This window comes from Choloepus didactylus, chromosome 15 (assembly GCF_015220235.1).
Source record: "Choloepus didactylus isolate mChoDid1 chromosome 15, mChoDid1.pri, whole genome shotgun sequence".
In the NCBI taxonomy this organism is placed as follows: domain Eukaryota; kingdom Metazoa; phylum Chordata; class Mammalia; order Pilosa; family Megalonychidae; genus Choloepus; species Choloepus didactylus.
The window spans coordinates 75,493,246-75,519,012 of record NC_051321.1 but is presented as its reverse complement, the minus strand read 5'-3'; the positions used below and the strand labels follow the sequence as shown (position 1 = coordinate 75,519,012).

The following is a 25,767-nucleotide window of genomic DNA, read 5'->3' as shown; positions in this document are numbered from 1 at the left end:
TCAGGCAGCTGCCACCCGCTGCTCTCAGAGCTGCCTGCTCCCAGATCGGCCATGGCACCCCCACCCCTTGGCACCACCCCCTGGGGCCCAGGAGTGCAAGTGGACTCCGAGGTCAGGCTCGGGGACCCAGTTTTGTTAGGGCCTCCTAGCACCCAGCCTTCCATATCTCCTCACCCTCCGCCCCAGCCAGCTGATGTGGCCTTCCCTGAGGCTCTGGGTGTCACTTGTGGGTGTTTCTCATCAGAGGAAAGAACATTGGGCTCAGCTGTTTGGCTGCTCGGTGGCCTTGGCCAAGTCCCTTCCCCTGCCTGTGCCCATGTCGCCTTGTTTTGGCCACGAGGTGGCTGGAGAGCGCAGACTGAGTGATGTAGTGAAATGTGCGGGGTGGACCTGGCTCAAACCCCATCCCAGCCACTGGGCCAGGCAGCCCTGGGAGCGTTGCTGAGCTTCAGATCCCTCCTCTGTAAAATGGGGGCGGTAACATCTTGCAGGGCTGCAGCACAGCTGAGAAACAATTTATGTAAGGTGCCTATTACGGAGGAGGTGCCCCATTAAAGACTGCTATTGCTATTTATGCTTGGGCATCTCTTGGTTCCTTGTTTCTCTTACGAGCTCCTTGAGGGTAGAAATAGCCTCTTATTTACCTCTGGAATCCTAAAGTGGCACAATGCCAGGGCCACACAGGAAATGATGGATGAGCAGGTAACTGTCCTAAGGATGGACCACTGATGGCACAGGCCAGCTCCCTGACTACTTCAGAAAGGGTTGTCAGTGGCACATGGAAGAGCCAGGGCTCGGCATGGGGTAAGCTTGGCCAGCCTTTGATGGTTGGCGATGGGAACACAGATGTGAATCAGAGGCAGAGGCTTCCCTGGCTGTGGTTGTTACTGGACATTAATGCCCTTTGCCCCCTGCCCCTGAAAGCCTCTATCTCTACAATTCTTCAGGAGAGCTGGGCTCCAACGAGTGGCTCTTGAGTCTCTTGGCAGAAACAGGGCACACCGAGGTCCAACCCAGGCATCAGGGTGGCCATTGACTCAACAATCCATCTGTCTATCATTCCATCTGTGAACTAAATCATCCATCCATCCATCCACACATCCATCCACCTGTCCATCTGTCTGTCCATCTGTCCATCCATACATCCTCCGTCAAAGAATCAATTCATCTATCCACTCTGCCCACCTACTCATTCATCCATTCACTACTTTATCCATCACTCATCATCTATTCATCCTTATACCCATCCATCCATTCATTCATCCATCATTTACACCCACCCCCACATACACCCACCTAACTACCCATTCATAAGTCCATCCATCCATCCGTTCCCTTATCCACCTCAGCCCCCTTCACCTTCCCCTGCACCACAGTGCTCCTGGGCTGGGCACTCAGCTAGACTGCTGACCTAGAAACAGGGATGACATGTTCTCTACCCCAAGGAACTCAGCGAAAGGGCCTGCAGCTCCAGGGAGAAAGACTGGGATGCCTGTTGGGTGTGTAGGAAGCAACCAGGCTCAGAGATGGGGGTGCAGATGCTCAGAAGGGCACCTGGGGTTTGGGGATGCTGCTGGGTGAGGCATTAGCTAATCTGCACTTCTCACGCGGAGCCCAGATGTGTCTGTGACCCTTGAGTGGGGGCACATTGTGGAGTGAGGGCACTGGCTCCCCCAGTAAAGAGAGGCAGGGAGGGGGTAGGCAGCTGAGTCCGAGGCCCCAGAGGGCAGACTGGACAGTAGGGATGGGGGGAAGGAGGGATCCCAGCCGTGGCTAGAACCAAGGTGGGAGGGGGCGGGGAGGCTGGCTGCAGAGGTGAGGCAGGCCTGAGTCTCCAGGCTGTGAGGAGCCCCGGTGGGAGCTATAGCCCCCTCCAGCCAGAGGCACACACAGCCAACACATCCGTCATCCGCGGAGCACGCAGACATGCCTGCCTATCTCTTCTGATTAGGTTACGGGGCGATTGAGAATCCACAGTCCCCAGCCAGCCGTGCAGCTGGGGAGCAGGCAGACGTCAGCGCTGAGCTGTGTCTGCCTGAGGTGCGGGAGGAGGGGTGCAGCAGACCGGGGAGCTCTGGAGGACCCGGGGGGCACCGGGAAGGTCTGCTCACACTAACAAAGGTGTCACCGTCTGCCCCAAAGGCAGAGCCCTCTGCCAGCCCTGGGTCTCATTTCCCAGCCACGGTGTGTGTGTGTGTGTGTGTGTGTGTGTGTGTCAGGCAAGGCTATCCCTGGCTGAGTGTGTGCCTCTGAGGCCCACTCTACAGACGCTGCCAGGTGAAGTGACACCCGAATCAAGGTCACAGTGATAAGGTGGTGGGGTCAGGCAGGCTCGATGGCTTTACCTCTGTGCTGTGAATACCAGGCTGTGAGAGGGCTGGTCGGGGGGCCTATGCCCACGCCGGACCCAGGGCAGGGCCAAGGGTGTCCTGGTAAGGCGTAGAGGGAGCCCCAACTCCTGGTGAGGCAGAGCTGGACGCAGGGAGGAGTTGAGAGTGGCTCTGGAGGTAGCTCTGGGCTGGCACACAGAGAGCCAGGGTTAGGGGCCGTGTGAATGTACTGTTGGGGGGCAGGGGTCACTGCTGCTGGTTCCCCATGCTGGGGAAAGCATCTGGGTCAAAGGCAGAGCCGGGAGAGCGTGGAGGAGGGGGAGGGTGGTGCAGCGTCTGGTTTCTGCTCTGTGACCGGCCGCGAGCAGGGGCGTAATTGGCATTTGAGAGCTGCTCTGGCTGGGTTCAATCTGTAACAAGTCTTCTTCAATTTCCTCTCCTCAGACCCCGCGCGGGCTCCTGAGATTGCTCTGCTTGATGCTAATGAGAGGACACACATCCCTCATTCCGGCGGAATAGGCTCAATTCCCCCGGCGGCCCCTCGGGAAGGCCCCATCAGAGCCCTGGCTCCCAGGCTGGGTGGCGAGGGAGGGAGGGCAGGGGGCCTGGGAGCTGAGAGCTCTGCCCCGCCGGGGTCCCGAGACCGTCCCAGAGCCCAGCCCGACCCGAGTGGACCACGGGAGCAGCCCATGCGGGTCACTGAGCTTCCGGCTAGATCTGCCCAATCCATGGCAGGCCCGAGCTCCGTTGGCTGACCACCCGCTCTACACTTCACCCCCAACATGCTCGTAGCTGCCTACAACTTAGGCCTGCTGGGCCCAGTTGATATGGGGAAACTGAGGCTCAGAAGAGTGAAGTGGAGGGGCCACGGCGGATATGCGGGATTTGGGTCCACGTTGTCTGATTCTGAAGCCCACACCCTTTCCACCAGACCTGCTCCTTTCTAGAGTGAAATAACCTTCCCGAGTCTGTGCAATGAGGATGTCAGGCAGGGCTGCTGGGATGCTGAGTCCAGGGAGTTGGGGGGGGGGGGTAGGTGGGTGCACCACTCCTGGCCACTTCTTGGGGGTGCTCAACTGGGCTCAATCCCTCTTAAATGGGGGCTGCTGAGCCCACTGTGAAGGGTCTCCAACCTCTGACAGGTGGGGGTACTGCTGGGCAAACTGCCTCTTGGGTGTGGGATGAGCCGTCTACAGGACATGTGGGCCAGTGGGGCTATGTTGTAGGCTGTGTGACTTCAGGCTACTCGCTTCCCCTCTCTGTGCCTCAGTTAACCTTTTCTGTAAAATGATCTAATTTCCAGGGATCTTTTCTTCTCTGTATCTTCTAAGAGAATGGCTGGAGCAGAGGGGTGGGAGAGCTACCGTCTTCTCCATGGGAAGGAAGGTGGTTGGGAGGGGAATCTGATCTCAATGCTAGGCACTTTACTGCATCCTCACAACAGCCCAGAGAGGGTGCGATGCTGGCCCCGAGTAACACAGCTGGGAAGGGAGGGGAAGGCACAGGGCAGAGATGGCCTCCAGCCCAGATGTGCATGTCCCATGCCCAAGGTCACCTCTACCAGGCACCTGCCCTGCCCCAGCACAGGCTGGCACCCCCCGCTAGCTCTGCTAGGGCTGGGAGGGGGAGGGGTGTGCCAGGACCCCCAGGCCCACCTGCTTGATGCACTGCAGTCGGTCATTGGTCTGCTGGATGTGCCGGTCCATGGAATTCATTCTGGCCGTTTCGCTGGGTCCTACCCGAGAGCCATGAACGGTGTCCAGCCTGTGAAGAGAGAGGACAGAGGTGTCACCAGGGTCAGGCCAGGCCCGCTTACCTCTGCCCCAGCCTCCCAGCCACCCTCCAACATGCTGACCCCAGTGACCCCGGCGGGTTTCAGGGCCCTGTGTGTGCTGTGACGGTATCTGCCCAGGCAGCCCTGCACTGGAGGGGGAACTGCGGGCCCAGCCAGAGTGACACATCTGTGCTGTGGACAGGACGTGCGTGGGGGTATTCTCCATAGGTGGCTTGGATGGGCACTGGGCATGTCCACCCATGGGATGTGGAAGCTCACACGTGTGTGCATGCATTTCCATATGTGTGTGTGTGGTAGGTGGAGGTGGTGGGACTGCCACCCAGTCCCAGACTCCGGGTTTAGTTGGTTTTGCTGTGTGTGTGTGTATGCATGCACGTGCATGTGTGTGCCTCTGGGTGTGCATGCATGTGCGTGCGTGTGTGTGCCTCTATGTGGGGGGCTTTCCCTTGCATGTGGTGTAACTGGTCCTCTCGTCGGGTACCACGTACCCTCCCCCATGCTTTAGAGCACTCTGCACTTCACAAAACAACTGCAGTTCCATTTTTCCACTTTGCTCTCCTGAGAAAAAGGGTGGGCAGGAATTAGCACCAGCCCCATTTTCCAGATAAGGAGACTGAGGCCCTGAGAGAAGTAGGGAGTCACCTGGCTTGACAAGGTGAGCCAGTGTCAGAGCCGACCCGGGAACCAGGGCTCTTTCTACTGCATGGGGTGCGCCTCGGAGTCCTTGGGTGTTGTGGGCACCAGGCTCACCCTTCAAGAATGGGGGTGGGGGTGGGGCTCGGGAACAGTAAACTGACTGTGACTTCAGGAAGGTACCAGTAAGGCCCAGGAGTCCCCAAGCCCCTGCAGGGAGACTGTGACAGCATAGGCAAAGAGAAAGAGAGAGAGGGAGGGAAAGAGAAAAAGATCAGCTTTCCTCCCCACGCTGCTCATGGGTGCAGTTCCTGGGCCAAAGCAGAAGTCCCCAGGCCAACCCCATGGGCACTTCAGGCTGCAGACACGAGTCAGACACAGGGTGCAGGCCAAGAGGCCCCCCGGTCTCCTCTGCTACCCTGCCAGGTGCCCCCCGAAGACCCCTCCCCTCCAGCTGTGTCATGAAAGGTCCCATGTGCTGGGGCACTTTCTGTGTGCCAGGCACCTGCGTTTCTCTCCTTTACTGTCCACGCCCCCCTCAAAGGCTGGAATTATCTCCATTTTACAGATGAGGAAACTGAGGCCCCGAGACTTGCAAAGCTCCCGCAGCTAGTGAGAGGCTGGCCTGTATCTGTCTGCCTCCCTGCTTCCATGTCCTGGCCCCACACCACTAGCATTTGATGCCTTCCTTGGGGTAACCAACTCCACCGCCAGCACCCCCCCCGCCTTGGGAAGAGAACCCCTTGCTCCTCCAAGGAATTCTTTGCTCCACAGCTCCTTTAAAGCAATTCTTATTTCATCTGTGTTTGAAAAGGTAATTTGTTCACATAGCTCATACACTAAAAGCTAAACAAGGGTATCCAGTGAAAAGCCTCTGTCCCTGTCCCCAGCCTCCAGGTGCCACTAACCGCCTGTGTCCTGCCAGAGATTTCCAACTCAGAGAAGCAAATAACTGTGTGTACTCCCCCCCTTTTTTTAACCCCAAACAACAGCATTCTATATATATTACTCTAAACTTAGCTTTTTCCCTTTTAATAATTTATCCTAAAGATTATTCCACATGAAGAGGTAAAGATTTTAGATTTTTTAAATGACTGCACAGTATTCCAAGATATGGGATGGACAAATCATTTATCCAACTAACATCCTAATGTCTGTTTTCTGCCGGGCACTGGGCTGGGTCCGGAGGCCCCAGGCAAGGCCCCTTGGCTCAGGGGCACACATTCACAGACCTCGCCTGAACTGTTCTCCAATCTTTATGAATGCAAACAGTGTTGCTGGAATAGCCCATTCATCAGCCCTGTCGTACAAGCACGAATTAATCTAGAGAGCACGTTCTCAAGCAGAGTTGCTGGGTCATTTGGGCATTCGTGCTGCAGAAAGATGCTTCCCAGGTTTGCTTTATCCTGGAGCTCTCCGGCAAAAATGTAAAAATGGGGGTTGTGCCCATATTTGCTTTTCCTACCCTCACTCCGCCAAACCCCTCTCAACTCTCTCCTCCCACCTTGTGCAATTATCCACTCAGACAGCTAACTACTCTTTCGTCCATCATTCATCCAACACCTGTCAGTCCATTCGTCCAACCATTCACCCAGGCACCCAAGCGTCTCTAGTCCCCACTTGCTCACCCACCCAGGCCTCCACGCACCCAGTAAATGCATCTTAGTCCTATTTATGCGGGGACCGGTGCTAGATCTATGGGGCCTGAGGAGGTTAAAATGATTTTCTCATGCTCAAAGAACTCTCGTCCAAGCCTGCGTTTGCTCCAGGTCTCTTCTAGGCTAACTGCTTGCTGCCTTCCTACAAGTCGGTGCTGCTGCAGGCTCTAGGCACAGAGACACTGCCATTCTATCCCCACTTTACAGATGGGGAGACTGAGGCTCATGGAGGTTACAGTTGGTGGAGTCGGAGCCAGGTCCAGAATGCTGGCTTTCCCATCACACCGCAAACTCTTGAACCCATACTGGGTGGGGGACAGGGGTCCCCTCTGGAGGTTGCTGTGGTATTGCAGGGGTGGGGGTGTGTGGAAGGCAGCATGAGGATGTTGCTCCATTCTGCTACTCACGCAGGTCCCCCAAGCAGGAGCTGCGTTTCTCCCACTATTTCACCTGCACAAAGCCTAGGACGGCACTCACAGGACAGGGGCTCTGGGCAGCTGGGAGCCAACCCTGGAGCGGGGAGCAGGGAGGTGGAGGGGCCCGGCAGGGGTAGGAGGCGAGCCAGAGCCACCTTTGGGAAGGCTGCGCTCACCACCCACCCTGCGTCCTGGTGCCAGACCCCATGCGGGCCCAGTGGGGACAATGGTGGGCTCCCAGGCTCCACGTGGTGCACAGGAGGCTGCAAAGGCCCAGCCCCCACCCTGGGCAGACACTAACTGCCCAGGTCCCTATGAAGAGGGCAGTTTCCACAGCCAGCCTGGGGCAGGGATTCCAAACCAAAGGGACCCATTAAACAAAGGCCTGGGTCAGCTCCGCGCCCGGCCTGAGGGGCCTGAAGGGAAATACAAAGAAACCCTAGGCCTGGCGGGCCTTACGCCCCCGTCCCACCCGCAGCAGCAGACCAGGACAAAGGGCCTGCGGTGGCCTGAGCGGCCGGCAGGGGGCGCTGTCGGCGAGCCTAAGTGTCCAGAGGGCTGGAAACCAGCACTGAGGCGGCTCCGGGGCTCGCTCTCTCCAGAACCCTCCCTCCTCCGAGCAGCTGGGTCCCTCCACCAGAAGGGACTTGGAGCCCGCTTCTCTGGGCTTCTGGGCCCCGGTCTCCCCGTTTGTAGAACAGGATGGCGGGGGAGAGGGGTATCGGGGGCCCCACAGGGCTCTACATCTAAGAGGCAACTTTTCCCAGGATGGGCATGGCATTTTTTCGAGAATCAGAGGCTGGGGGGGAGGGGAGGGCTTGAGAGACGTTTGCTGAATGACTGACAGTTTCTGGAGCCGGAGCTCGGTCCACCCAGGGAAGCTCTGAGCAGGCAGTAGCAGCTCCCTCGGGGCCCAGGGGCTGTTCTTCCCTATTGAGCCGCAGCAGGCAGGCTGCAGGTCTCACTTTAGGAAGAACTTCCCGTTGCAAGCAGCAAAGGAGAAAACAGAATTTGGGCCAGTCTCCATGCCTCTCATGTGCTGGACTGGGTTGGCTTCTGGATTCAAAGAATCTCAGTGTATCAACAGCCAAAGGTGCTTGGAGGCCCCCCCTCAACACCTCAGTGGTTTTATTTTGGGGAAACTGAGGCCCAGGAATGACTTGTTCAGGGTTGCATGGCGTGTCTGGGCTGGGACCAGATCCGGGGGTGCTTTTCTCTAGGCCAGGACTCCATCATGCAGGAACTGAGAAGTTCGTGGCTGAGCCTGGGACACTGGGGTGGGGTGGAGTGTAGGGGGCTGGAGGAGAGGCATCAGCAGACCATAAGGATGACTGTGTACCAGGGGCTTTTCAACCCAGAAAAGTACAAAATGTCTGGGTGCTTAAGGAGGCACCCACAGGTGAGGTGACATTTTTAAACTGCTGAGATCGATGGCTGAAAATCGGGTCATGTCACAGTCATTAACACAGGAAGGATGTGGCCAGCAGCTCCAGTCCCTTTGGAAAAAGGGTCAAGGCCCTGGAAGGCTAAGGGTCCCTGGTATGAAGAAAGGAGGGTTGGGGTGAAGGATTCTGGGGAGTTAGCTTGCTGAGAGGGGCAGGCTGGGGCTTTCCAACTGTCCCGCACTTGCTGTGTTCCCGGCACCAGGCCAGGCACTTTGTGTTGCCAATTTACTTAACCCCCAAAAGGTTCAGAGAGGTGAAGTCATTTGCCCAAAGTCACACAGCCAGGACGCTGCTGAGTTGAGATTCAAACCCTCCTCTAACCATTAATGTTTTCTTCTTTTTTACTTTTGCAAGCCTGGAGATCAGACCTTCCCTGAATCCCCTGGCCAGGCCGAGACTGGCCCAAAAGAGATGTCCCCCTGTTTCCTCCAGCCAGTCCCAGCAGTCCACTTGCTTCCAAGCCCATCCCAGGGCCCCTCTCCGCTTGGCTGGCCGGCACGTGGGCTGGAGCATGCTTGGTGGCCGGCAGAGGTCGCCCTCGGCCGCGGGACCACCCGCTCGGGGCCCTGTGGCTGCCTCCCCCCTCCTCACGCGTGGTCTCTCCTTTAAGCCTTTACAAGTCCCTACAACTCCTCTGTGGCCGCGCAGCCCAGGTGCCCGCCACTGCCCCGGCACCCTCCCAATCTGAGGATGCTACGGGTCTCGCCCTGAGTCCACCCAGGTCCTCAGTCCTTCCTGTGACTGGTCTGCGGGGCTGATGGCCCTCCAACTCTGAATGGGAAGTGGACTTCAGAGGTGACCCCCAGCCCTGCCCCTCTCCTGGAAGCCCCGACTTTGGCCCTCTCTTAGTCTGAGCGTCACCAGCTTGCAGGCAATGCAGGCCTGGAGGAGACCCCAGCTGGATGCCCAGGCCTCAGTTTCCCCATTTGTAAAATGAAGGGGTGGGCTAGCTGGCCTTTGGTAGCACTTTAAACTCCAGCATCTTGGGATTTCTGAGTCAGGTGCTCCAGCTGTTTGGAAAGCTCCATCTCCGCGAGTGTAGAACACTTGGCTTTGAAATTGAGAGGCCTGTCCCAAGGCAGGGCCGTGGGGAGCCTGCAGGCCTGGGGAAGTCCAGGAGCCCTGTTCTCCCAGGGTAGCCCAAGACTGCAGATGCTGCCCCTTTCTCACCACATGCTTGTCCTTTGCCTTCCGCTAGGCTTGGCTCAGCTGCGTGTATGTAAATCAGCCGGGGTGCGTCTGGGTGGCCCAGTCTCCCAGCACCCAGGTGGGCCCCTGAAGGGCTTGGGCTTCCTTTTCACACTTGGCACCACCTGGCATGGCCTGGCTGAGTGTGCCCTTACCCCTGCCTAGCACAGAAGACAAGTTTAGGAGAAATTAGCTGCTAAAAGGGCCCTGGGGACCACCCAGTCCCTTGCCCTTGAGGGACAGGATGGGATGCAGAGGCCCAGAGAGGGTGAGGATGTGCCCCAAGTCTCCAAGGGCTGAACAGAGCTGGAAAGCCATCAGACTGTTGTAAGCAGGGTCCTGGATCGGCACCTGTTCTGAAAGGTTGGGGGTGGCAAATGAGCCTCGGTGGGTCCTCCCTGGGAGCAGGACGTGGGGATGTGGAGTCCTAGAGGCAGCTCCCTGGGGTGGCAGACCAAGTCAGCTGTCATAGCACAGTGCCTTTTATTTTTCACTTTTGAAGCCAAACTAGTGAACACACTTGCACCCAGGAAGAGGGGCACGTGCACACATGTGTATGTACCCCCCAACACATACGTACCCATCTGCACACTTAAGAATAGATTCATGCACACACTTGAGGGCTGGCACAATGTACTTGAGCATACACACCTCATGACAGCTTGCACAGGCCTGTGGTGGGGTCCCCAGGGGAGCTGTGTGAGCAGTGGTGTGCGGAAATGATTCCATCACTAGGCCTGTCTGTGGGCGAGCAGGGCCAGCGGCGGCAGGGTGGGGGGCTGCACCTACAGCCTGTGGCTGTAGACGTGGCCAGGGTATCCAGGGGACCCAGGCCATTCAGCCCGTTCATCAGCTCTCAGGCTCTGGGCAGGGCAGACGTCACGGAGTCTGCATTCAGCAGCGAGCTGCCTACCTTTCATGCTCCAGCACTGGGCAGCCTCCTCCTGGGCCTGGCCCCAACATGCCATGACTCCCAGCTGCCCCCACCTCTGAGACCATGTCCTAAAAATCACACCTCCATGCCACTCTCTCATGGCCCTGGGCCCAGAATGCCTGATCTCCTCTCCTCCATCATGGCCTAGGAGGCACCCTCTTTTACGCCGGCACAGCTGCTCACCCCACTTTGATCCCCGCAGTAGCCCTGTCATGCACCTCTGTCCCAGTGGTATTAGTCAGTGGTGTGTATTTGCATGTGACTCCCCTGTCAGCTGGACATCATCCACTTGTGGGTCCCCAGAGACTAGTGCGAGGCCTGGTACCCAGCAGGCTCACCAGATGGAGGGAGGGATGGATGGAAGGAGGGATGGTTGAATGGCCATCCTGGGGGTGCACTCAACCTGGGGAGGTGAAAGCTGAAAACCCAGGGACCCAGCCCTAATCAGAGGACCCAGCCCCAAGTTGTGAAGCTCGCCACCAGCAGAACAAGGCTGATCTCAGGTGGTCCACGTTTTAATAGTGACTTTTTGAACTAGAACAACCATTGCTGATGAGTTCATGGATATTGTTTAAGATGAGGTTAAATTATGTGATCTTGGCAGACTTAGGATTTAAAGAAACATTTTTAACATTGTCCGGATAGGCTGCCAGTGGCTGAGGATAGGGAAGTGCTGGCCTAGGCTAATGCCTTCCTTATCTTACAGGTAAAGGGACAAAGGCTCAGAAACCTGTCCCCTGGCCCCCGCCTGAGGTCACACAGTGAGCGAATAGTTCTTTCCAGTCCTTAGGAGCCTGCCCCAGCCCGGAAGCAGATGGAAGGGAAGATGGTGGTGGGGCAGCAGCGTCAGTGGGGACCCCAAGACTGACTTGGGGTTCTTCCCCAGGAAGGTCAAAGGAGAAGGGCAGAGAGATGGGAGATGTGGGGAGGGAGGGGGAGAGGGAGGGAGGAGGGCAGCTGCCGGGGGCCCAGATGCTCCCCACTCCCGGCCAGGCAGCTGGAGCAGGCCCGTGGCCCACTTGGGGCCTGGTGCAGAGCGGGGCCCCAGGTGGGGGGAACCAGCCCGGAGAGCCGGCCCTTCCCTCCCTGGGCCTGTGTCCTTATCTGCCAAGCAGGGAGGTGCACCCCCTCTCTCCTATCCCCCCTCCCCTGGCTTAGATGCTGATTAAGTGAAGTCATTTAGGGGAGAGCGGTTTAAAAAGTGCAATTCTGGATTCAGACAACAGCTCCTCCGAATCCAGGGCCTCTCTCCTTAACCCAGGCAAAGCTCGACAAAGCTCCCTGCGGCCCGGCCACAGAGTTCCCATCCTCGGCCTGGCACTCGAGGCTCCCTGGAGGGTGGGCCCACCTCTCTCTCCGACCCAGTGCCCACCCCAGTCTACAGGAACACCAACTGCCAATGCTAGTTAAAGGGACAACACAACACACCCTTGGTGCTTCAGAGCTGGGCCTCCCTGAGGACGCACCCCACACAGTACACCTGACAACCTGTCCTGGATGCAAAAGTGACGGGAGTGACGACTCACTGGGGAAGACCATGTGCCGGTGCCGTCCTGACGAAAAGCTGCCAGCCCACTGTCCTGACCCACGCTGGGCCAGGAGTCCAGAGTGCCAGCCGCCTTGGGGTGTGCCTCACCCCCCTGGGGCACATGTCCCCCTCGCGGGCCCAGGCTTGCCATCCTCTGGCCACACTCCAAATCCCAGACCTCACAGTGAACTTCCTCTGACTGCTTCTCTCCTCAAAAGGCGAAGGAAGGGCAGCTTCAGCCCCGGAGAAGGCCTCCTGGGTTTTCTCTTCTCCCCAAGGCTATGCCTGTACTTTTTGTTTCCTCACAGTTAAAGGAGAAACTGAACAACTATTGAACCTACATGTGTCAGACACCTCACATAAGCCTCAGAACTCTACGGCGATGTTCCAACTATTATCACCATGCTACAGACGAAGAAACTGAAGGTCAGAGAGGTCCAATGGCTTGCTCAAGGCCACGTTACTGAGAAGTGGACTTGAACCCAGGTCTGATTACAAAGCCCATAGCACTCTCCATGGGAACGTGGCAGGCTTCATCCCCCAGCCCCAACTGTCCTGAGCGTGAGGAAAGAGACTGTCACAGCTCTGGAAGGCTGGGCAATACAGAGATGGGGACCTACAGGCCTGCCTGATGCTGTCCATGCTGGGCCCAAGCCACAAGGTGCCCCTGGGTCAGCAGTGCTCAGGCAGTGGCCCTGACCTGGCTTTGTCTCAGGGCTCTTGCCTGTGATTCCAAAGGCCCAGATGCTATGAAGTGGGGGAGAGGGAGGGTGGAAATAGTCACCCGAGGACCCTTGGAAGATGTGGGGTGGGATGAGCTTGGAGATGGAGGCAGGACCCCCTCACCTGTACCCTCCCACCCCAGAACTCTCCAGAGACAAGCTGGGCACCCCATGGGAAACCTGGAAGCATGTCTCCTGCCTGCCTACCTGCTGAGAGCCAACACTGAGAGTCAAAACTTACGCTCGGTGTTCCATGGCTGCCTGCTGACTCCACGGTCCAGCCAAGCCCAGCACGCTACGGTTTACAAAATGCTTGGTGTCCTAACCTCATCTGACACTCGGGTCACGCCTCTTGGAGGGGCAGTAGAGTCCAGTGGCTAAGGGCACAGGCTGCCTTGGGTCACATACTGGCTCTGTCACCTGCTAGCAGCTGTGGCCTGGGCCAACTGTCTCCCCCTGTGTGCCTCAGTTCCCCCGTCTGTAAAAGGGGAGCAATAATAGCAGCACCAACTTCACGGGTCGAGCCCGTGGCTCTGAAGCACTTGGCACAGCCCAGGGCCCACATCAGCCCTTCACATGTGCGATGCTCGCTTGCTAGACCTCTCGACACTGCCAGAAGCCACATACACACTGCTCCCTAGAGCTCCACACCAGACACTGGGGATGTCCGCATTATTCCTTCATCTCCCAACACAATTTCACGCAGAAGCTCAATTTATACCACGACGAGGGGGTGTGCCCTGGATGGCGGGTGAACGGGTGCAGCCCTCCATCTCCCTCACACGGATGCCTGCGGGAACCACCACCAGTTGACCCTGGGGTCGCAGGGGGCGTGAGTGGGCGAGGCCAGAGAGGGAGGCCGGGTCCCGCACCCACCGGCCAGAATGCCAGGTTGAGGAGGCAGATGGACTCTGTCCCAGGGAGCAAAGGTCAGTCACGGAAAGTTCCAGAGGGAGGGAAAGAAGGGCACTTTGGGACTCGAGAGCTGAGTGCTGCTCCTCCAGGCAGGGCCAGACCCCATCCCCTGCCGCAGTGCAGCACAGAGCCTGGGGCCTGGCACCACGTTTGCACTGGTCGCCCACGGGGAGCCTGTCCAGGGCGGGCAGGGTCTCTGAATGGCGGCAGGGAGACCAGAGGGAAGCCACTGCTGTATTAGAGGCGAGAGGGGGAAGGAAGATGGCCGGGATGCCCTGGAGGGTGCTGCCCGCGATCCGTTCTGCAGAACCGAGCCTGTGAGGTGCTCCCTAAAGGAAGGGTTCAGCGTTCCACGGTCAGATTCGTTGGCTCTAGGGAAAGCCGCCTGGTCTAGCTCCCTCTGGGAGATTCCACGGGGACATTTGTCTGTGAAGGGCCTTAAAAATCCGGCATTTCCCAAAGTTACTGGTTCACTAAACACATATTAAAATCCCACAGAACTAGTTTTCCCTGGAACTGGCCTTGAGAAATCCCAACCTGAGCGGAGTGGCCGCGGGTGAAGAGGGAGAGACAGCACAGAGGAGGGCAGGCAGACGGGGGCACGAGGGATGGGGATTTGCAGGGTGGGCGTGCATGGGAGACGCCGGCTCCCAGCCGGGCTCCGGCCCCAAAGGTGGAAGCAGGAGCCAACACGCCTGGTGCAGAGAAGCCTGGGTCAATGTCCGAAACCCACCCTCCAGGCCCAGGATGGGGGCCCTGGATTCCGGATCCAACGGCGCATCCAGCTTGATAAAAACCACCACAGCCTCTGCTACGCCCCATCACCCCAGATCTGCCCGAGGGCCCACCAGCTCCCCCTACCCCCAGTAAGGTGAAGAGGGGCCCAGGCTACTTCTGGGAAGGGCAAAGGCCAGAGTGGGAAGGTCACGTGAACTACCGGAGGGCTCACGGGGTGGCTGACCCTCCCCTGCCCCACCCGAGCGATGGACTCTAAAGGAGCTGGCCTCAGGGGTCCAGCCGGCCAGAGTTCTCCCCCCAACGCTGTGCAGTGGGTAGCCCCCCACAGACACTCTGAAATCTCGTTTCATAATTCATAATAATGGAACAATAAGAGTGCTGTTTGTTAAGTATCTACTCTGTGTCGGGCTGCCCGCTTGGCATTTTCTGTGAGTGAGCTCTATAACAGTACAGCCAAGGGCAGAGTGCTTGGCGCCACCGACCGATGGGGAAACTGAGGCTGAAAATGATGGAGGCCCTTGCCCCAGACCACATGGCCAGGAGGTGGCAGAGCTGGGATGTAACCCCACATCTAGGCAGACCTCAAGACCCCAGCGGCCCTCACAGACAGCCCTGCTGCCCAGCCCCTCAGGCACTCACCAGGGACCACTCTGTACAGGGCTGTGGACACCCACGTTGGCCTCTCTGGGCCTCTCTGCCTCTGCCACTGACGGCTATGGGCTGACTGAGATGTCATCAGCTTCTCCCTTGACCCCCCAGCCCTCTGAGGAGAGCAGAAGGGCATTCGGCGGCATATCCAGGCCACGCCCTCCACACCAGCCCCCTAATTCTCACACCCGCCAAATGAGGCAGGCCTCACTGTTCTCTTTTCACACGCAAAGGGTCGTGCAGCTTGCCCACGGTCATACAGCTGGGCAGTGGGGTTGCTGGTATTGAAACCCCCTCGGTTCTGACTCCCTCCAAGGGCTCTGGCTTCACCAGGGCCCGTCCACCCAGCCCGCTGCAGGGCTAGAACGGGGAGGGGAGAGAAAGGGGGACGCAGCTTCCTGTCCAGCCTGGCCCCATGTCCCCACCCCCCCGGCTTTAGTAAAAGGGGTTGGAGGAGAAGATTTCTAAGGCCCCTTTGAACTTTAATGCTCTGGAGGGAGGCTGCGGGAAGGATTAGGAAGCCAAAAATCCAGGTGAAGGCCCTCAAGCTGTACCACCCCACCAGCTGGCAGTGCCCACCAGGGGGCAAGACTGCAGGGGACCCAGGGCTGGGCTGGGGGGCATCTCTGCAGGCTCCCTGGAGGAGGAGGGGTGGAGCTAGACCCTGAGGGCCAGAGGTGTTGGCCCACAGCACAGGCAGTGGGGCTGGGGCAGAGGGCCAAGACATGGGGGCGGGCAGGGAAGGCCCATCTTATTTTGGATATCAAACCACGTGCCCTTTGTCCCTGTGCCCAGCCCTGGCCAGTCTGCCCAGCTGGGCCGCACTGGGGTCTTTCTTAAGGGAGAAGGTATTAAAATGAACCAGGACGCTCACAATTCATCTGCTTTTTAATTAACTTGCCCTGCTGCCTTAAGTGATTCCCTGCTTACGCTCATTCTTTTGAAAATTCCAAAGTGCTATTTCTGACCTGTGATTTACTATTGCCGCACGTCTCTATAAGCAGTGTTTTAGCTTAAGTGGCAGTTGCATATTAATTACAAAGTTAATTATGTGCTGTGTAATCATGCTGTAATTCATTAGTTTACTCTACACTCTGAGAGCCTCATGCTAATAGCAAGATCTGACAGAGGGTTTCAGGAATCACCAAGAAAGATCCATCGGAAAGCCAGAAAGGGGATGAAAAAGGCTTGGGAGCACACCTACACATAGATACTTCCTCAGATCCCATCTGCTTTCCCTGTGGCCGGGTCTTTGTGTCCCGCACACTGTTCAGACGGACAGAAAGCTGGCCCCGTGGCTGCCCGGGTCCCCAGCAGGCCCCCCACCTGGCGTGCATGCTGGCTGCAAACCAGAGTCTGCTGATTTCAATGGAAAACCCAGCCGGGTCTTGTTTTTCCCCCACGGAAGAGCAGGGACAGGAACAGAATTTGTTTAAAATTACTTACGGAACAGAGAGTCATTACTAGGTGAAAAATTAACTGCTCAGATCACCAAAACAAAGCGGCCCTGGAAACACAGACCAAGGCAGACCTGGGAGGGGCTCTGGAGGGATTCAGGTCCAAGGCAGATCGGGGGTGGTGGGAGGGGGTGGAGGCCCTGGAAGGGGGAGGGGAGCATTCCTGGGATTTGGACCACGGCCTCTTGCCATGCTTTTTCCTTCTCTACTGCATCCCCAGAAGCACCCAGGGATCCCAAAGTGGCCACAGTTCTCTCTCCTCCCTCTCCTGGTTCACTCTGCCCACTAACAGTAACCCAGGGCATTGTTTGCGTCTGGCTGTGTATTCTGGCCCCACTCCTTGGACAATCTTGCAAACTCGCCGAGTGAACAGCCCCCAGCATGAGGAACAGATGATGGATGGGGAAGAGTCGTGTCAACTCCAGACCCTCCCATACCCTGCCTGCTCTAGGGTTCTTCTAGAGGATTCTTTCCTAACACCATCTCTTCCAAGGCTTGGTGCTGTCAGGCACTGAAAAGCCATCCCTGATTCTCCAATGGCATTTAAAAGTCAAAGTGAGTTAAGACAGGGCGGCTCCAAAAAACCCTCAGTCTCTCTCTCTCACTGTGCAAACCTGCAGCTCATATTTCAAGCCTCCGTTGCACGAGGGGATACGAAGGCTGTGACCTACCACAGACACGGTGATCTGGTGGCTGAGACCCTCTGCTTTCCAAATATAAACCTGCTTGTTTTATTTTTGCTGACAGCTGAACGAAGGAAAAAAAAAAAAAAGATGTGAAAGTCCTTCCCTTCCTGGCTCCAGCCAACAAACAAGAGGAGAGAATGACTTGGAGCCCCAGCTGGCATGGGAGGAAGACAAATAAGAAAAAACAAAACATGTCCTTGTGCTACGGTGGAATGTTTAAAAAAGAGGTGAAAAGCACAAGGTCAGGGGCAGATCTCATTTTCTATCATTTCAGCAGGCTCAGGGAGAGGCAGGAGGATGCCGACTCAACAGTTTCAGGGGGAATCAGTTTTGGAGGGAACTCATTTTTTGGGGTGGGTGGCGCATCTTAACAGCCAAAGCGCTGTGGTTTCCTTTCCAGGGAACACATCGGTTTCCCCAGCAACAGAGAAGTCCGGCCTCCAAAGTTCTGACAGGAGACAAGGCTTGGCCTGGGATGCTCCCAGCAATTACCCACGGCCAAGGCTTTGGCCCCCTGCTTGCCTGGGCAGTGAGCAGCGGGGAGAGGTGCAAAACTGTCTGCTCTGCAAAAAGACAGGCACCAGTCTGCATCTCTCCCCCTTGTGCTTGTGCAGGCAGCTACTCATCCCCAGATCACAGCTTTCCGGGGTTTTATGGCTGAGCAGGTAAAAATGCTGGTGATGGTTTGGAACCAAGCCTGCCTCTGACAGCACTCCAGGAGGCGGTGGGGGGCTCGGGGTGGGCGGCTGATGGGGCAGCACGGGCTGGGCCTCCCGTCCAGCACACTCCTGTCCTTGTGTGGCCGGCACAGTGGGGACTGGATCAGAACAGAGCCAGTCTCAATTTCCAGAGCCATTTCCCTCCACCCAGGCCTGCGCTGGTGGCTCCAGAGGCACCACGTGGATTTTAGAGCCCATCTTCCCAGAGAGAAATATTTAAATGTCTGGCCTGGGAAGATGCAATTCATGCATCAGGTGCAGGAGGGAGTGGGGGAGGACTTAGTGGGAGCCGGGGAGGGGAGAGGAGGCAGAGGAGGTTCTCGGGAGGTGTCTGTCTACAGCACACTTCGCTCATTGCTGCTGTGTGCCGTGCAAAGTGCTCAGCCTGCATTATCTCATTTAATTCGCTCCCCAGCTGAGCGGTGCAGCGGGAGCAATTTCCCCCAGTGGAGGCAACTGAGGGGTTAGGTGAGTTGCCCACAGCCACCCAGTAAGTGAGTGGCAGAGCCATGAGTCACACCTGCCAGCCTCCAGGCCCCGGGCTCACAGGAGGGGACAGAAGGATCAGCGAGAGGACTGGGCTCTGGTTAGCCATTTATTCATTCCTCCGGTGCTGAAAGGGAAAGACAGGTCTCCGGAAAACCCTCTCCGCTCCCCTCCCCGGAGCCTGCTCCTCTCGTCTAAACATCCTGCACACTGTCCTCCCCCAGGAAGAGGGGCCGGGGAGCAGAGCCACCTGGAGGCGCAGGACCAGAGGCCCATTCCCTGAGGCTGGGCCCAGTGCGACGTCCATCTAACCCGGCTGACGTTTCCTGAGGGTCGGAGAGTGCAGCTTTCTCTCTTTTACACCCAAGGCAACCCTGTGGAGTAGGTAATACCAGCCCACTTTGGAGGTGAGGGGCTGGAGGCTCAGAGAGGTTCAGTAACATGGCCAAGTGGGCACAGCTAGCAAGAGGCTGAGCTGGGATTCAAGCCCTGGTCTGATGCCAAAACCCAAATACACTCTCAATGATCGTAATAATAACAATAACAATAACAATGGTAATAGCTCATACTTCCTATTCTAAGCATTTTACACATATTACACTGTTTTTCTCAGCTACCATAAAATATACTCTAATTCCATTTCACAGATGAGGAAACTGAGGCACCAGGCTCTGGAAGCAAGATGGTCAAGGACACAGTTGTTAAGTCCTGGGGCCCAGGTTTGAACCCAGCCAGAGGACTCCACGGCTCACACTAGTAACCCAGACGATACGCTGTTCACCCAACCACTGAGCTATCCTGCCTCTTCCCAGCCCTGAGTGATTGCTTCTGGATGGTTCTGGGATCCTGTGAGGCCAGGCAGCTCTCTGGAGAACACCTATTGCCCTGGGGAAACATCAGGCAGAACCTGGTCTGTGTGTGTGTAGGTGCAAGTGTGTGTAGGCATGCGAGTGTGCGTGTGAATGGGCACGTGTGTGTGCATGCATGCGTGTGCACCTCAGGCCTGAGCTGCATCCAGGCCATGCCTGCAGCTGATTTATAACCCTTGGAGAAAGCACAACTGCAAATCTTGCCCACAAATCTTCCCTATCGAGGTACTCGGGACAGGCAGACATGTTGTGAATTCCCAAGAACAGGCAGGCCTCCACCTGACCTCGGCTCCCCAACACTCCCGGCTCTCAGGGGGCTGTAGTGGGCCCTGGTGACCTGGCCATGGGTGGGTTCTGTGAGGCCCTCCTCCCAGCGGTCAGCCAGCTCCCTCCTGGCAGGGCTCATTGCTGCTTCCAAGTGGCCTCGCCCAGGAAGGCCCTATCAGGCAGGAGCTAGCTGTCTCTCTTGGCAGGTCCACCACACAGATACACGTATGCTGGCCTCCCGGCTCAGATGGGCAGGGGACAGGGCCCTCTAGCACCTACAGAACTGAGATAGAGGATATGTGCTATTGGGCATGCATCAAGTGTCAGCTCCTATACTAAGAGTTTTGGGTTTATCTCATTTAATTGTCACGACCACCCAAGACAGTGAGGTTCAGAGAGGTGACATGATGCCCCAGCTTCTGCACCCAAGCAGTCTGACACTGGAGCCTGTGCTTGGAACCCCTCTGCTGGGGGACCTCAAATTGCACAGCAGGGGCCCTCACATCCTGGCCGAAAGCTCCAAGAGCTGGCACAGAGACCCTCACTCCAGTTCCTCAGTTAGGGATAATGAGAGGGTCCCTCCCAGTTAAACCCATCCCAATCCTAGCAGATGTGAACGCTGGGAGATGTTTCCAAACCCAGCCCCACGAGGCAGTGTGATTGGAACAGAAAAGGGACTTATGAGCTCTGTCCCCAAACCTGGCCCCACAGAGACTTCCCCTGCAATCGTCCGTGGTGGCTTCAGGCTTGAGAAGTCCTAATGTGCACCCAGCACCCAGCACCCATCACCCAAGCCTTCCTGGAGGTCTGCGACCGCACAGTCAACTCCCTGCTATGGCCCGCATGGGGAGGATGGGCAGCAGTCGGTGCCAGGGGCAGGAGGAGGTGGGCGGGACCCAGCCTTGGCGCTGCCCCTACCTGCTGCGCGGCCTCAGGCCAGTCCACTGCCCTCTATGAGTTTTGGCTTTTCTTTCTGGAAAGTGGGCTATGCTTGCCTGCCAGACTGTTGGAAGGATTAAGTTAAATAAGAGACAGGTCTTGACCCTCAGGAGAGGCTCAATGCATTATTGTTAGAGAAACGAAAGGATCCATGCACACTCGCACACAATACATGCACACACATGTGCATGGGCACAAGCAGCTGGGGTAACGTTTGGGTCCTGAAATCCCCAGCCTGGCCCAAGCAGCTCCATGGACCGGCCCCGTGAGGTGTGTCTCTGGGCCGGACACCAGGTTGAGAGTCCCCAGCTCCTCCTCCTCCAGCTCAGACTCTCTCAGCCTCAAACCTATAATCCCCAGCGAGGGAAATGACAGCCTTGCCCAGCAGCCGCCCTTGGCCAATGTGGGCAGCCGGGCGGTGGCTGTAGTGGTGGCTGGGAGGCAGCCCGGGACACGCAGCCACTGAGTCAGAGGAGGTCAAAAGCAGGGGATGACCACCACAGGGCCTGTGGGCTTCGGGGCACACGGAGGGTGACTGAGAGGGAAGTGGGGGGAGGTGGGCACAAAGCCCCCTCTGGGGGACAAGGACCAGGGAAGAGTCAGGGAGGGGTCGTGACCCCAGGACCCCAGCTGCGGGGAAGGGAACTCGGCCACCAAGGCGAAGGCACAGGGCGCGAGACCTGAGGCGAGCAGGCCGGGCCCTGGAGATGGCAAAGCAAGGACCAGCCTGGGGTTTGGGTTAAGGGAACCTGCAAACATGCTGATTTCTGGTCTCTGCCTAACTTGGGTGGGGGACCCAGGAATCTGCATTTCAGAAAGAGCACTGGGATCTCGTTGCCACTGGTCAGCAGGTGGCTGCTTGGGACCCCCTGGATCTCCTCTGCCCCCACCTGTGCCCGCCTTCTCTTTGGCAGCCCCCACTGCTTGGCAGGGGGGCAAGGCTCGCCTCCGGGGAAGCTCCCAGCACACCTGTGGGAGGGGCCACAGAGCCGTCTCCAATTTACAGAGAAACTGAGGTCCAGAGAGGAGTGACGCCTGCTGACAGCTCCCCAGCTCCCCATGGGCCATGCAGCAGGACTGGGGCCCGAGCTCTCCTCCTTTGCACCTTCCTGCCCAGGACCGGTGCCCTCCACCTCCTCCCAAACCTGCTCTCTCAGAATTCCTATACCTTGGTCAAGACGTGGACTCTCAGTCCCATCCCAGTGAGGAACCAAGAGCTTGGCCTCCTCGGAGAGATGCCCTCATCTGAAAAATAGAGTGGAGGGAGGCTGGGTTTGGGGAGGTACAGGCAGAGAGGAAGGGCATTCTGGATCAAGGGGACTGGTGGGGGAGAGCAGTTGGAAACGTGTCCAGGTTAGGACTGAGGGTGGGGTCTGGGGTTGGGGTTGAGCTTACCCGCCAGGCTCTGCCAAAAGGAAAGTCTCCTGGGGGCACTCAATAGCCTAGAACAGAGGCCTTTGTCTGCTGCTCCCCAAATGTCTTAGGGTTGCAAGGAGCGACTGGCAGGCTGCTCGGAGGTGGCAGTGTTTGCTTGGGGCCACTCCAGAGTGCAGGCTCTGGCCCCCGCTCCACTGGGGAGCTCAGGGGGAGAGAGGGGATGTAGTCAGCCTCCCCTGGATCAGCCTAAGCTCAGGGGTGGCAGGGCCTGGGCCTCCCTGGGGGTGCTGTCCTTGGACTCAGGCCCTGGGGTGACAGGCCCTGGGGAGAGAAAAGCCCACCTGGGCGTGAGGACGCCTGGCTCTGGGCCGGCTCAGGGTTGTGGGGACTGTCCCAGCTCAGGCTCGGAGCCAAGGACTCCCGTTGGTGCCTCTGAAGGCCAGACAACCCACTGTCACCTCTTAGCCACCCTCACACCTCATCTCCTGTGGAACAGATTCTTGGAGGCTCTGGCTCTTTTAAGCGTGTCAGGCTCGAGGACAGGGCCACCGGCCTGCCCTGCTGTGCACAGCCCGGCATCCTCTGGGGCATTTCCTCAGCCCACACCTCCGGAAGGTGTGGGGGCCCAGTGGGGGCCCTCGGCCGGTCTCTGCTGGGGAGCCAGGCCCCCTGCCCCTCACCTGGCTCCCCACACACCCCCTTTTCCCTTGCTCCCTCTGCCTGTCTCCCTGACCTCCAGGGTGGCATGAGGCACCAGCCCACCTTCACCCTCTGGATCACCCCCACCCCAGGAAGGGGGCAGACGGACAGGCGGAAGGACAGGTGGACAAGAGGCATGTTGACTCCTTGGCCCGCCCGCCCCGGGGAGGTCCGTGGAGGCTGGTGTGGGGCCCGCCTGCCCTGTTCTCGCCGGCTCTCTCTGCCCCAGGACGGGGACCCGAAGCCCAGGAGCCCGCACGCCTGCTCACCCGCTGCCCCGTCCCCACTCGCCACGGCCTCGCCAGCCGCTTCCCTGCCCCCTCGCGGGCCTGAGATGGCTGTCGCCATGGCAACCCTGCTCATTCAATCCGGGGATAATGAAGCCAATGTGTTTTTCATTTCCATGAGCTGGAGTGTGGAGCAGAGCAGGGGAGAGGGGCTTCCCCCTCTCGGCCCCTCCCTCCTGGGGAAGGGGCAGCCTGGAAAGAGGCAGTGAGCAGGCCCTGATCAGCGGAGGGATGGACCCCGGCAGGATGGGGGACACCCGGTGCCACCCAGCTCTCAGCCCGCCAAAGCAGGCAGCTGGCCAGTCAACGGCAGCTGGAGAGGCAGGCCTCTCTGCCAACACCCAGGCTAGGAGAGGCTCTGGGTGCCATGGAGAACGAGTCGGGGTGCTGGAGCCAGGCCAAGTGCAGCTCCATTTCTAGCTGGGTGACCTTGGACTAGTTACTTCACCTCTCTGGTCTCATTTCAGTAGAACCAAGTTTGCCACGGATTTATGGGGTAACTTCGGAATGTCAGGCCCCTCTGCAGCCCCAGGGATCCGCTCCCAGGGCAGAGCACCATGCCCCCCAGGCACCCCCAGGTTGGTAGAAGAAGGAGTTTGCAATAGGCATGTTTTTCAACTACAAAAACAAGGCTAGGCATTCTTTCCTATTGCTGCCTGTCTTTGAGTTAATATCGGGGGTTCAAATGAAGTTGTGCACACAAAAGTGCCAGGCACACAGTAGGTGTTTTATGAGCACTAGCCCCCTCACCCTCTTCCTTTTTTCCCCCCCGGGTCCCTGATCTGCAGCACAGCAATAGCAGATGTTTAAGAAACTTTCACATGTGAGTCAGCAGTTGCAGCTGCTCCTAACTCCTCTTCTTCCTCCCTGGATTCTGGAAAGAGACCTGCCCATTTGGCTGGAGGTGAAACTGAGGCCTGAGCAAGGCTGGGTGGAGCTGGAGGGTGGGCTGGCGGGATGGTGACCACCGGCTAGCCCACACCATTGGTGGCGGAGATCAGTGCTGCCCAGTCTGGGGGGAGCAGGGCTGTCTGGGAAATCCGTGACCCACAGTCTCCGCTGCTGCACCCCCTCCTCCAGCCCCTCTCCAAGGGCAGGAAGCCAGAAGCACCCACGCAGCAAACCCCAGCCTGTCTCCTCCCCACCCCACCCCCAATAACTCAATCACCTTGGAGGCCAGTGGCTCTCTCTCCTGGCTGGGCTCACAGATTAGAGGGGGAAGCAGGCAAGGGGAGGAGGTGGGGGAGGCGAGAGAAGCCACCATGGAAAAATCAGAGCAGGGCTTGAAAAATGAAGAAGTAAACCTGCCAGAAGGAAGACAGCCTTAATCTGTCCTCCATAAAGCTGTCTTAGGGCCACCAAGGACGTTGGCGGGTGGAGGGGGCTGTAGACGGCTCCTCCCAGTCCCCTGCTGCCCCCACCCAGCTGGGCTCCAGCCACCACCTGGTGAGGGGCCAGGGAAGAGGGGGGCCTGGGGAGCCCGCTGGTTAAAAGGGGCAGGGGTGTGGGAAGGCAGCTGTGGCAAGGACGGTCCAGGAAAAGGGGCCTCTCGTGGACTGACTCATCACACCTCCTCGCGGGCACTCCTGCCCCCTGTGGACTGACTGCCTGATAGAGGGGCAGCATGGCTGGATCTGCAGGCAGCTGGACGGACCATCAGCCCGCCCGCCCATTTCACAGATGGGAGCCTGAAGCCTGGACAGGCCCCGAGTTACATGGCAAATCAGAGCAGTTTGGGGTCTCCAGCACATGGGTCTGGGCTGAGCTGCAGGGCCGGGGGCATCTTCCCACTGTGGGCAGTGCCCGGTGCCCCTCAGCACCCCATTACTCCCAACCCAGGCAGGGGGCAAGTTTACTCAAGAAGGGGGGACACTGCACTGAGTCACCACGGGCCCCTCCACCTGGCCATTAAAAATCACATTTTCTGGGAACACTGAATGACCCTGAAACATGCTCAGGATGCTAACTCCAAAGGAGACAGAAAGAAAATTGTCAAGTGACCTGAAAGAAATGCAACAAAATGTCAACTGAGGTGATGTCTGGGGTGTGGGGGGTGCGGGGAGAGATTATGGGCAATTTTACCTTTCTTCCTGCATCTTTTCATGACTTCCAGATTTTCTACAACAATCATGCATTGATTTTACAATAAGGAGAAAAGGACATTCTTAATGTTTCAGATAAATAAGTCAGATCCATTAAGCACTACATCTGCTAGGATCTCCATTTAGAGGACAGAGTCAAAGAAACTCATGCTGGATTACGGGGCACTTTTGCTTCTTTCTGCGGCCCACAGGCTCTAGGGCAGTGGGGAGAGGACTGGCTCTGCTCTCACTTTGCTGGGTGACTTCAGGCCAGTGCTATACCTCTCTGGGCACCAGTGTACTCTCCCCTGCCCTTCTCACCTCCCAGGAGTGGGGCTGAGGTCTAGGAAAGATGGATCCGGGCAGGCACGGAAACCAAACCTGCAGGGCTCTGGAAATCGGGGGCATGCCGTGGGGGCCGAGGGGGCATGGAGGTGCCTCTTGGGACAGGGCAGGCCGGTGCAGGGTGGAGGAGCCTGGCCTGAGCAGCTCCAGGAGGCAAGGGGCCAGCTTTCCTCTCCTGTTTACAGTGGAAACACTGACTTGAAAAGGTTTCACTTTTCCACTGTTTTTGTGGCGGTGCTGTGGGGAGCAGGGCTTCCTGAGAGCGCAGCCAGCTTTCCAAGGCCACACCGAGTCCAGCCCTGTGCTGACCTCCCACGGGAAACATCATGTTTTCAATTTACGGGCCCCTGCCAGGCACTGCAAGCAGGCCTGCGCCGCAATGGCAGACGTGCGGGGAGGGCAGTTCCAGGCTCTGCTGCAGTTGGGAATCCGCAGCAGGCCGGCAGAGCTCCAGGACCCCCAAGGGGCCCCCGAGAGCCTTGCTGCCAGTCAGCCCCGGCTGCGGGAGCTGGCACAGTTCGCACGGTTTTGCGACTTGCTGATGCTTCAGTGCTCTAGTCTCCTGGCTCCCGTATCAGTACATCCTACCCCCTTGCTGGGGAAAC

The 25,767-nt window shown here is 58.0% G+C and overlaps 1 protein-coding gene across 6 annotated transcripts in view; it reads right to left on the bottom strand.

Moving 5' to 3' along the window:
• Window positions 1–25,767, bottom strand: part of ZMIZ1 (zinc finger MIZ-type containing 1) — a 222,288-nt gene that overhangs the window by 98,297 nt on the left and 98,224 nt on the right. For 5 of the 6 annotated variants that reach the window (XM_037803800.1, XM_037803803.1, XM_037803798.1 and 2 more), the window contains one exon: window positions 3,986–4,094. In XM_037803800.1, coding sequence (XP_037659728.1) covers window positions 3,986–4,045 — 60 coding nt within the window. In that variant the 5' untranslated portion in view covers window positions 4,046–4,094. Of the gene's footprint in view, window positions 1–3,985; window positions 4,095–21,541; window positions 21,598–25,767 lie in introns of those variants that run through there. The other variant, XM_037803801.1, reaches the window with a different exon arrangement.